Genomic DNA, 12,602 nt, shown 5'->3' with positions numbered 1-12,602 from the left:
TACAAATTTTTGAAAAAAACTGTACATTTTGTCCTAAAAAAATGGGGCATCTAAAAATAGAGCAGAAGATGTGCTGTGTTTAGATGAGCCATTTTTGGAAATGAGCAGGCCACCTTAATCTCAAAGGTGACCTGTGCATTTCCACGGGGCAGAGCTGTAGCGCAAATGATGAGCTGGCCAGCCACCTTGAATACGTTTGTGTTAGAAATGGTCTACAGCATGGGTGCACAACATACAGGCAGCGGGCCAGTTGCGGCCCGCCATGCCGTTTTGTCCGGCCCGCCAGCAACAAAGACTTTCCTAATGGAGGGCAGCCCGCAAGCAGCATCTGCCGCCCCCCATTAGGAAAGTCTTTGTTGTCTTCCGGGCCGGACAAAACACTGGCCCTCATTGGTTCAGTGCACCCGAACCACGCAGCTCCTACGAGCCACGTAGTGTGTGTGTGCTGCAACAATGAAGTGCCAGCGCTACGGCTGGTGTGGCCAGTAAGGCTTGATGCCGGAAGGCATTTGAGCCTTGTCACGCCCACACCAGCCATAGTGCCAGAAGCCTCGCCAGCGTTCCAGCACGTCTGGGTAAGTACATGGTGGAAGGGCTGTATGTTTGTGTCTGTCTGTCTGTCTCGGGTCCGTCATGACTGTTTTTTGTTTTTGTATGTACGTTGAGATGCGAAGGTGGGGGGGGTGTGTCGGGTGTGTATGGGTGTGTTTGTATTTGTATGTCTGCAGTGTATGTTGAGATGCTGGTGGTGGGAGGGTGGTGGGATCGGGTCTGCCTGAATGTTTGGTGTTGTGTGCACGTTCAGTGTATGTTGAGATGTGGGGGTGGGGGATCCGGGTCTGTATGCGTGCATGCTTGTTTGTTTGGGGGGTGGGGGGTTCAGGTGTGTATGGATGTATGGTGTATGCTTGTGAGTTTGTATGGTGAGTTGGGGGTGGGGTCTGTATGGGTGCATGGTGTATGTTTGTGTGCTGATTTGGGGGTGGGGGGGTTTGGGTCTGTATGGGTGTATGCTTGTTAGTTTGTATGCAGGGGTGGTGGGGTTGGGGGTCTGTATGAGTATGTATGCATGGTGCATGCTTGGTGGCATGGGGCATGGTGTTTGCTTGAGGGGTGGGTGTCATGGGGCATAGTGTTTGCATGAGGGGTGGGTGTCTTGGGGCATAGTGTTTGCCTGAGGGGTGGGTGTCTTGGGGCATAGTGTTTGCCTGAGGGGTGGGTGTCTTGGGCCATAGTGTTTGCATGAGGGGTGGGTGTCTTGGCGCATAGTGTTTAATAAAAATTGGAGGTTGAAAAAGCCTCCGGCGACGCCAGGCCCACCGCGCCTACCGCCCCATCCACATTTACTTTTCAGCCCACTATAGCCATCATGTAAGGTACTTTCGGCCCTCTGTCAAAATCAGTTGTGCACCCCTGGTCTACAGGCTCCCTGTGCATTTCACAGTGACTGGCCCTTAAGGGTCCTGACACTGTAAAATGCAACCCAAAAAAACACATTTCTATCCCATTTGGGGAACAGAAATGCAAGTGAGACAGCAGCTATCGCACTTAAAAATGTTTTTTTTAAAGTATTGCATGAGTCGGTAGGATCAGTAAAGACCCTGTAAAGCAATGGCACCCCTCGTGCACATACAAGTTGTTTGTGCACATTTAAAAGCGCATCTTGCTTTTCAATTTGGAATGCGCTTTTAAATGCGCAGAAATGCCACCTGATATGCGCAAAGTGGTGAAAAAGCCCATCTAAAAGCGCATATAAGCGTCCATTCAGATGTCCTTTGTGGTTCGGACTGCTTTTTTTTTTTGATCAAGTGATGAAATGTGGTTGTGCTTTTCATTTCTTGAGTCCAAAAAAATAAGAGTTGAGCCCCTTGGCCCCTTGAGTTTTTTTTTTTTTAACTTTTTTTGTTGCAAAAACGGCTTTTTTTCGCATTATTTTGCGGGATCGCTAAATCGCTATAAGTTGGAAAATGTGATTTGTGTGCTTGCAAAACATAGGATTGCAATGGCCTGGAAGTCAAAAGAGGGACCCAGTGTTAAAGCATGGTGGAAGGATTTCATAGATAGGCGATTGCGGAGACCTCGGTGTGGCACAGAGGAGTGCATAGAGGAATGAGAGGCGAGTGACGACGTGAATGCATGGAATGCCTTGACACAGGCAGTGTTTGTCCTTTCGGACGACATGCCCCTATAGATGACTAATAACCGACGGTGTATGATCTTCGAGATTTAGTTTATAATTTTGAGCCTGCCTGGGACATAGAGACATGCCATCCTTGAAGTATTGAGGGGATGTAGGACTGGAACTGTACAAGCAGGAGTTATTGTAAGTTTCCTTTGGTGGTTTTTGTTTCATTGTTTGGAAGGTCACTGGTTGTATCCGTTGTACGTTGAAATTAACATACATTTTTTTTTTTAAGTGTATTGCAGAGGAGGGGCCCCTAGTTACAGGAAATGGCAGTCCACCTGTTCACCTCTGAATATTGCTGCTATTAACTTTAAAGTCAGTGATGCTCTTACTGAATTTTATCTAGGCAGGGATGAGGAAGGTTGAAAATAACAACCATAGGTTGCATTATGTGCCGAGTCATTTCACTTTTTATGTAAGGGTTAGAAGCAGGGATCTGATCGGATATTACTGCTTATTTGGAATCAAATTATCTTTGAAGGAGTAAAAAGGTAATTAGCTTTGCCAAAAAGCATATTAAAAGATGTTCTTTCCCCTTAAAATTCCTCTTGAGATTGGACAGTAATATTAGAACGATCAGTGGAACTTTGTGGCTAGAAGCGGGGGGGGGGAAGGGTCTGAATTGTATACGGTTTCCCATTTTTTGTTGGGCTTGTTTGTACTCCTTTTTTCTTGGTCATGTTTTCCTGTTTTTAGGGAGTATAATTGGGTGGTATGTATGCCTCTTATCTGTTGAGTTGGTTTGAGCAAGTGTTGTCTCTTCTCTGTTCACAGGACAATGTAATGTTGATGGTAAGCAGTGACACAGGAATTCTGATGATCATATTCTGTGATGTAGTTATTCTGATGAGATGATCATCCTGACACGATATGAGCCATGTTCTCATGGCCTGTAAATAACTTCAATAAATGCTTATTGGCACATTTACTGTTGCACTCCTTTAAGCTGCCATTGTTTCATCTGGAAAATAATATATTATGTCTGAATTATTTGCCAGCCTGATCAGTTGTGATGAGCAAGATTTGTACACATGAGCGTTTTTATTTTCAATTACATAAAACGTTCTGCTTTTGTCTCTGAACAGTGTCAAAAATGAATGGCCACCACAAAGCTGTTGTTAATACTGAACATACAATGTTTTTTGTGTGCATAGGAGTACAATTGCTAGGTACTGTGGCAGATTAAGTCTTTTACTGGTTGATTAACTCTTCATAATCGCATATAAAATATTGTTTTACCCTATGTCTTTGGATAAAGTGCTGTAATGTGGACCTTTCACACCGATTTGTACATATTTGCAGAGGTGGTGTAGGAGGACATTCTCCTCTTAACTCTCTTCAAAGATGATAGCTCACCACCTGCTCATGCTCACAAAATAGCTTACCTGGCATGTCAGTTGCGCACATGGACAGTGTCTGCACAAAAGCCAGCCGCTTCTGCACATAGTGAATAATAGAGGGAACATTGGTTGAGAATAGTTGGTCTCACTAGTCCAAGTGCTAAAGCACTGCTCAGACTCTTCGGAGATCGGGCAGAGGAGCAGTGCTTCACCAGGCTGGCTACTGCAAGGGATTTTCGGCCACTTCTTAGGATCTTCAGTAGGCTCCTTGTTTGAGTGCTTCTTAGCGCCAACGCTGAGGAAGAAAGTCCAAGCCCACCAATGGTAAGGACCTGCACCATTGAAACAGCTAGTAGTTGTCCAATCAAGGACCACTACTGGTTTCACATTTGTCATATGCCCAGACTTTCTAGTACCAAGGATGTGGACTAGAGCTAGACAGTTCCTGCCTTCTTCCTTTACAACGCACATGCACACCCACACAGGCACACTAGGCAGCAAAATCGGCAGCTTTCCTGGGCAAGTGCATGACCTTATAATTACTTTCTTGCCCTGAGAAGAAAGGGAAAAAAAGCAAAGAACAAGTGGCAATCTCATGGCATGGCCATTTAGGGCACTAGTCGTGTTTTGTATGCAAAAGTCGGTAAACACGAATGTGCACATCAAAAATAATGCGCTAACATAGATCTACTGCCACCAGCTTTTGGCACATATAAAAGTAGCCACAAATACCATCTGTAAAAGTGTAAAGTGCTGTGTGCAATTTTAAAAAAGTGCAATATTTCAAAAGGGAAACATAGTTTCCCAGCACTGATAGTCTAAAGGACAGTTCAATTTCCCCATATCAGTGAGTAAAAGGCAGGGCAAGTAAAGCTGAAAGCTTTACTTAAAAACGGAGCAAATATATGGGGTTCCATTGGAAACTATGGAAGGAGAGTTGGCAAAAAGAAAATCTCCTGACAGGACATCAGTAAGACGGCTACTTGGGTTTCTCCATCTGCCTTTTGCAGACATTATTTTATGGACATGGCTGCCAGGTCAGACAGGTAGTCCTTCAGAACTTGTTTGGTTAGGTTTTTATTCCTTCCTTTCGGTATGGTCTCATGCTTTTCAATCTCCCATAAGTATGGAGGAAAGGGAGCAGGGTGCAGGAGTAAGAAAATGTTACTCACCGTAGTGACTTCTGTACTCCTAGTCCATAGTCTCCTTTCCTCCATATTCTCTGCTTGCCATCACCCTTTAAAATAATAGTTCAGGTTGCCAGTCTAGTGATTCCAGGGAGTAACCAGTGTTTTGCCAGAGGCCGGAGGTAATGGGGCTGGCCACGCCCACTCTGCTTCACTTACCGTACCGTGCAACACAAACATTTCTTAAAGGGAAGTAGGTACTTTTATTCTGGGCTAAAAAAGCTCTGGTCCGTCCCCAAGGACAGACGCCCATAAGTATGGAGAAAAGGGTACTATGGACTAGGAGTACAGAAGTCACTACGGTGAGTAACATTTTCTAACTAACATAGAGGGTCCCTTCCGATCCTTGTCTGTTTTCTTGCTTTATGCTGTGTAATAAAAGTGCTAATTGCTCTATACTGCTTTCTTCTTTAAGATATTAATTCATATTGCTTTCTTCTTTAAGATATTAATTCATGCCAATCGAACGAGGACCTCACTGTAAAAGCAGATGGTAAGAAGACATGCACACTTCTTTTGTGAAAGAAAGGTTAAATCGCTGATACCTAATTTTGCTCTATCAACCCTTTTTCCTCCCATGTTCATGGACTGAAATGGCAAGCCATCTTTTATTCTTAAATAAAAACAGTCTACTTCTCAATTGAAATGTCAAGCATTACTAATAGTTGTAAAACTAACAGATGAAGGAGAAAAGGCATGCACAATACTCACATTGATGACCTTTAAAAGGGATTTCGGAGTACGTATGCTTCTTGGGGAAACATGCTCTTGCTGCGGATTTTGCAATGCCTTCCAAATTTTGCACTCTTTCTGTTGGATGAACACATACTTGTTTTTTTTGCGTACATGCTGCACACTCTGATCCATAATTGATGTCATTGGTGGTGAGGATAATGTCATTTCCTGTATTTTTTCCCAAGTGAGATTTCTGGCTACACTGGTATCACCACTACAGGGGTTTCCCCTTTCTGTGTTACCCTCAAATGGATAACTACCAATTTAGGAACGTAACACTGGGATGAAGATGGTATATTTCATATCTGCTAGTTCCAGCAGTATGTGCAGATTTCCAAAAGGGTCAATTCTCCACCCATGGCTTTTCAGTCTGCATGTTCCATTTTGAATGACCTAATTGATTCCTGCAGTTCATTTGTACAAAGATGATACTAAGGTTCTCTTCAGCTGGACTTTAACAATAACCAACAAACCTCTTGTGGCCTCAAAAATAATTTGTGCTTGAATGCCTCTAAGACCAGAGTCCCCTTCTCTGGGCTTCCTATAACATTACTTTTCAAACTGCTCAGGCTGATGGGCCCACCCTGAACCCAGTCAGATCAAGTAAAGAAAGGAAAGGTTATTTCCAACAATATACTATTTCCAACTCCAAATTAATCCCCTTGCCCACAAATTTCACTTCCAACTACCAATTGTCTGCTGCCAGGAAATGAAACATAAAATTGACATGACCAGAGCTCTAGTCCTTTCATGATTTGAACAGCCCCTACGTGGAACTAAACAAATACCAACTACAGCTAATCCAGTATGTACTGCCAGGCACATTGTTTGCATAAGCCTTGGACCACATCACTCCAGGACTAAAAACCTTAAAATAGCTCCTTATTTGACAGAGGCCACCAGGGGGCGCACTGGCTATGGCAGCCTGAGTGCTGAGCTCCCGTCAAAGCTGGGCTGGTGCGAGGGATTGAGCCCCCCCATGGAGCTCCCAACCGGACGGCTGAGGTGGTGAACCCCCAGGGCCCCCCCAGGTCGAAAAAGCGGCGTCTGCAGATCCCCAGGAGACAGAATACACGACCCGTCGCCTCGAGAGGGGAGCCGCGTGCGAGTGGAGCGGCCTCGGGAGACGGGGAGCGCCGCAGAACACCGGGGCCGCGTGTGCCCACTGGAGAAATTACTTTTTCTCCCCAGCCCCTCCCGAACGGATGCCGGAGGAGCAGTGGGGAATCCAGCTATGGAGGCCCGCAACGTGAGAGGACACCATCAGAGCGCGGCAGGAGCCCCTCCCCCCGCGGAAGAAATGCGCTCCAGAGGCCCGGGCCCGTCAGTGGCAAGGTCCTCGGGCCTGGACACGAAATGAGCGGGATGGGTGCCGGAGCCCCAACCCGCTGCCTCTTTTGGCGGGCCCCCTTGGCGGAGACAGAGGGCCTGGTCTCGCTGGCCTTCTCAGACGGCCCGCGCTCTAAGAGGGGAGAGGGGGTTTGATCACCATTCCCCATAACATTGGAGGACGCTTGGGGCCCGCGGAGCCCTAGCCCAGCCAAGGAGAATCTCCAGCGCGGCTCCTCGGCCACCGGGGCACTTGGCAAGGAGAAAATGCTGCAATCGACGCGGGACACAAAGTGAAAGGGCGGGGGCCCGGGGCGTGTGCCCGCCTACCAGGTGAACGGGGGGGCATTGGCAACTGGACAAAGCCTGGGAGGCATGACTACAGGACCCCCCCCTGAGCGACCACCCCATGGCTCTGCTCACGCGGAATCCAGTGACCGCGTCCCCTCTCCTTGGGAGCACGGGGAGGGCCCGGAAGGACTCGAGGAGAACGGTCACGGTGTGTGGCCCCCGCCCGGGATTGGTGGGACGAGTGCCCGCCCAGGGTCGTTCCTTCCGAGGCAGACAAGTTTTAAAAGGGAAGGGGTGAAAACCCCAGCGACGGAGCCTACGGAGGGCGCAGGGGGCGGCCAGATGAGCTGGCATAAAACCCTACAGGTATACCGATACCAGGAAGGAAGGTGCGAAAACAACCGCGTGGAACGAGAGAGTGGGATGGCCCAGTCGGAGACTCCGTCCCTGTCCACCACAGCAATAGAAAAGGGTTTCGCCTCAGTCCTGCAGGAAATCGGGGACATTCGTTCGGACATCGCCCAAAAATTGGAGAAAATGGACCAAAGGGTGGACAAGGTTGAGGACACACTGTTACAGCTAGAAACCAACCAATCGTCATCCGCAACCCAAGAGATGCAAACGTACTTGAGACTAGAGGCCTTGGAGAAGAGGGATGAGGAAAGGGCCAGGCAAATGGACGATTTTGAAAATGGGGAACGAAGGAACAACCTCAGATTCTTTGGGGTACCGGAGATGGACGGAGAAATGGAGAGAGACCTGGCCAGGGTGGTGATAGAAATCATTGCCCTCCTTTTCGTGGATGAGATGACGACAGAACCAACGTTCGATAGGGTGCACAGAGCAGGGGGCCCCCCGGTCCATCTTGGTCCGGTTCCATTATTTCACGGAAAAGGCAAAGGTGTTAAAAGAGGCTAGAAAGACGCGGGAGATCACATACAATAATGCTCAGGTGTCCATCTTACAAGATCTCTCTTCATACACACTGACCAAACGCAGAATGTGCCGCCCCCTAACGCAGCTGCTAAAGGAGAAGGGAGTGCGCTACACATGGGGCTACCCCTTCTCCCTCACTTTTGAGTATATGGGCCAGCGGACGACCCTGGTCACGGAGGACGACATAAGGGAAGCCATTCAAGAATGTGACGGACCCGACCCCCCCCCCCCCCCCCCCAACCTCCCCCCCCTCCCCCGGAGGGAACCCACGGGGATGGCCGCGAAGGGTGCTGGCGGCCACAGGGAGACAGGAGAAAGAAGACAAGCTCAAGGAAATACAAAAAATTAAACTCGCCGTCTCCGGCGAAGGACAGAGAGCGCAAAGACCTTGATTGAGGATGAGTGGGCCAGCCCGGCCCGAAAGCGAGTAGGAACTAAAGATCGCGGGGTCCAACAACGCACAGGGTCCCCTTGAACAGCAAGTATACAGGGACTTCTGGGGGTGTGATTCGGGGGGGGGGGCTCAAAGAGGAACAAACTCTGATAACAGCCTAGCAGAAGGCGGCAGGCTGGTGGTCCGGCCAATTACCAGCAATGGTGGAACTACTTGGCTGGACGCTGAGGTGGGGGGGGGGGGGTACAGGGAACATTGGGGTTGTTATATTTGAAATGGGGCTCAGGGGGTCAGTTGGAAAAGTTTAAGGCCCACCTGGGGGGAGGGATGGGGGGGTAATGGGGAGCAGAGTATTAATCAAACAGAGCTGGGAGGGAGCGGTGCTGTGTGGAGGCTGACCGAGAGACAAGTAGACCTAGATAATGGTTGAAAACCTGTCTGTCCTGGGAGTGGGCTCCCTTAATGTGCGGGGTTTGAATACCCCAACCAAGAGGTCCTTGGTTTGTAGGGAATTTAGAAGGGCCAAACTTGACCTGCTCTTTCTTCAATAGACACACTGGGCGCGGGGGAAGGAGCCAAAAATGCGGGGGGGGTGTATCGGAGAGGTGTTCAGTGCATCGCACAAGACCAAAAAAAGGGGGGTGGCCATATTGTTGGCAAGGGACGTCGGTTTTGAAAAGGAGGACATGTTGAAGGAACGGGAGGGCCGATATCTGTTGGTGAAGGGCCCACTGCGGGGCTCCCCTCTGACCCTCGTGGTGGTGTACAGCCCGAACGAGGGCCAGGCGCAATTCTGGGAAGAAGTGAGGGACAGGTTGAAACTCTTCATACTCCCGAATAGACTACATCCTAGTCGATGAGCCCCTACGTCCATATGTCTCTGGCCACAGGGTTGATCCAGTCCCCTGGTCCGACCATGACTTGGTCTGTGTCACTATAGCGGGGGGTTGGCGGGGTGACCACAGAGGGCGCTGGAAATGTAACGACTCCTTGTTGAAAGATGAAGTCCTGGCGCAGGAGGTGTTAGAAGCCATAACAGAATATTTTGAACTAAATGATACTGGCGAGGTGGGCACATACAAGGTGGGCACACACACACACTGTGGGACGCCTTCACACACTGTGGGACGCCTTCAAGGCGACCATGCGAGGAGTCCTCATTAAGATGGGAGCCCAGAAAAAAAGGGAGAGGGAAGCCCAACTCCAGCCGGTAGGTCCCCCAGAGGAGCCCCTAGAGAGAGAGCAGATGGCTTCCTTGGAGGACTACAAACTCCAGTTGAAAGACCTCCTGTTGCACAAGACTGGGAGGAGTCTGCAACTGGTGAAACAAACATTTTACGAGAAGGGGGATAGAGCGGATAGGATTCTAGCCTGGAAGCTGAGGGGTTCAGAGAAGTAGGATGGTGAAGGCGGTGAGGAATGAACAGAGGCCGATGGGTTATGACACTCCAAACATGGGAGCGGCCTTCCGCCGATACTTTGAACAATTATACTCGTCACAATATGATGGAGACGACGCCCAGATTGAGGGGTTCCTGAACTCCATCCAGGTTCCGGCCCTGACAGGGGAAATGGCAGAAGGTCTGGAGGGACCAGTGACAGAAGAGGAGGTGGAGCAGGCGATTAGTGGGATGAAGGTGGGGACGTCTCCTAGAGAGGATGGATTCTCAGTGTACTTTTACAAGAGGTTTCGGTCCACCCTTGCTCCACACCTGGTGAGGGTGTTCAGTGCGGTGTTAGAGGGAGGAATCCTATCAGAAACCTTGATGAGGGCCATAATAGTGGTACTGCCCAAAGAGGGTAAAGATCCGACGGAATGCTCCTCCTACCGCCGATATCACTCCTTAATATAGACGTCAAGATTCTGGCCAAGGTGGTGGGGAGGCGAATGGAAGGGATAATGTCAAGGCTGTTACATGGGGATCAAGTGGGATTTATTGGGGGTAGGCAAGTTTCGGACAATATCAGAAAGACGATAGACCTGATCCATTATGCCCAAGAGTCAGACCTCGTGGCGAGCCTGCTTTCTCTAGACTCTGAGAAAGCTTTTGACAGGGTCGAGTGGAGATAAATGGAACTCCTCCTCCAAAAAATGGGTTTTGGGGTACACTTAAGGAACTAGGTGTCAGCATTATACAGAGCTCCAAAGGCAATGGTACAGGTGAACAGAGAGTTGTCGGAACCATTCCCCCTCTCGCGGGGGACAAGACAGGGATGCCCACTCTCCCCTTTGATATATGTCATAACGATTGAACCCCTAGCCATAGCAGTGAGAGCCCACCCTGATATCAAGGGGATTAAAAGAGGTGAAGTGGAGTTTAAGCTCTCCCTGTTAGCTGATGACATGCTTGCATACTTGGTGGAGCCCGGCTCCTCGCTCCCCCGCCTCCTGTCTTTGATGACAGCCTTTGGGCAGTTCTCAGGGTTAAAAATAAATACGTCAAAGTCAGTGCTACTCCCTATGAGTGTACCGGACCCGAGGCTGGATCCCTTGGACAGGTATAAGTGGATTGTAGTGGGGAAAGACTCCATTCGATACTTGGGTGTTCTCCTCACCAGAGACCTTTCAAAGCTGGCCCCAACTAACTACGGCCCCCAATGGCCAGGATTGCATCAGACCTTAGAAGATGGGGTGGGATGATCCTGTCCTGGTATGGTCGTATGACGGCGGTAAAAATGAACATCCTGCTGAGACTGCTGTACCTCTTCACAGCTCTCCCGGCTAGGGTTCCTGACCAAACCTTCCAGGATCTAGAGAAGGCAGTGCAAGAGTTCATATGGCAGGGGAAGACCCCGAGGATAGGGAGAGCTACTCTAACTCTACCCAGGGAAGAGGGGGGTTTCGGGCTACCGGACCTTCTTCTCTATTACCGGGCCGCCCAGTTGCGCGTGCTACTGGAACATATGAAAGAGGGGATGGGTACCTACTGGTCCTACCTAGAAGATGGGGATGCCCACCCTCTGTAAGTACGTGATCTTCTGTGCATGCCTCGCAGGTCCATCCGGAGCAGACTGAAAGCCCATCCAACCATGGGAGTATCTGGTCGATCTGGAAAGAGGGGCCCCAGAACGCACACCTCACTTCATGGCCCTCCCCGATGTCCTCACTCTGGGGTCACCCACTCGATCTTGGTAGCAGGGGGTTCAGGAATGCTCAGTCCTGGTCGGACATGGGGATGGAATGGGCGGGGCAAATGTTCAAAGAGGGCGAATTGCTCGAATACGAGGAAATGAGTGGGGCTCTTGGGCGGGGGGGGGGTCACTCTAAGTTTTCGAATATCTGCGCCTAAAGGGCATTCTCTGCGACCAGTCATGGGGCCAGAACTTGCGGAGACAGCTAACCCCCTTTGAGAAACTATTGGACACAGCGACAACAAGGAAGGGGGCAGTGTCCAATATGTACAAAATATTGAATACCGAGAACTTAGAGGGGAGGAGGGGATTTTGCGGGTTTTGGAATGACCGGGCCGGGGAAGCTTTTCAGAGGACGCATGGTCCAGGATATTCAAAATAGCATTCCATGGGAACCTATTCACGTCAGACATGGAGCACAATTTCAACATCCTTCAGGGGTGGCATAGGGACCCAGTGAAACTGTCAAAGATGTTCCCAGGGGTGTCACCCAGATGCCCAACGGGATGCGGCCAGGTGGGAACGAGGGGCCACATGTGGTGGTACTGCCCAAGGGTTAAAAAGTTTTGGGAGAGCGTAAGGGGGTGGATTGCGGACGTCACCGAAGAACTACTCCCACAAAATCCGTTGACAATGCTGTTGGGCCTTCCCCCCGGAGGAGGCGGAAATATACAGGTACCCAAGAATGTGGGAAACAATGTTGCGGGTGGGTAGGGTGGCCCTGTCGCAGAGATGGAAGAGCCCGGAGACCCCCTCTGAGGCGGATTGGCTGAAAAAACTGAAGAATATGTTCCTCATGGACAAACTGACGGCGATGGTCAATAATGAGTCTGGCACTTTTCAAGCGAACTGGTACGGTGTCCATCAGGCATAGGGTTGGGATGCCCATTGACGCCACGTGGACACTCAGGTGTGGGAAGGGCGGGAACTGGAATGAGTGGTATCCAAGGTGAACTGTGCGTCCCACGTCCCGGGGGACAGCAGACGAAATACAGCCACACAGATGCGAACGAATAGTTCAGCTCCCAGGCTCCGAGAAGAGGTCATATGAAAGCTCCCGTGGTTAAAGTTTT

The 12,602-nt window shown here is 49.8% G+C and overlaps 1 protein-coding gene across 1 annotated transcript in view; it reads left to right on the top strand.

The window, feature by feature from the left end:
• The window catches only part of NEDD1 (NEDD1 gamma-tubulin ring complex targeting factor), a 551,712-nt gene that overhangs the window by 242,555 nt on the left and 296,555 nt on the right, over nt 1–12,602 (top strand). Inside the window, exon 10 of the mRNA XM_069629423.1 lies at nt 5,158–5,205. Within this exon, the coding sequence (XP_069485524.1) occupies nt 5,158–5,205 (48 nt within the window). The remainder of the gene's footprint in view (nt 1–5,157; nt 5,206–12,602) is intronic.

Source organism: Ambystoma mexicanum, chromosome 12 (assembly GCF_040938575.1).
Source record: "Ambystoma mexicanum isolate Mex_15411 chromosome 12, UKY_AmexF1_1, whole genome shotgun sequence".
NCBI lineage: Eukaryota > Metazoa > Chordata > Amphibia > Caudata > Ambystomatidae > Ambystoma > Ambystoma mexicanum.
Note: the sequence above shows the minus strand (reverse complement) of the source record. Positions and strands in the feature narration are given on the sequence as shown.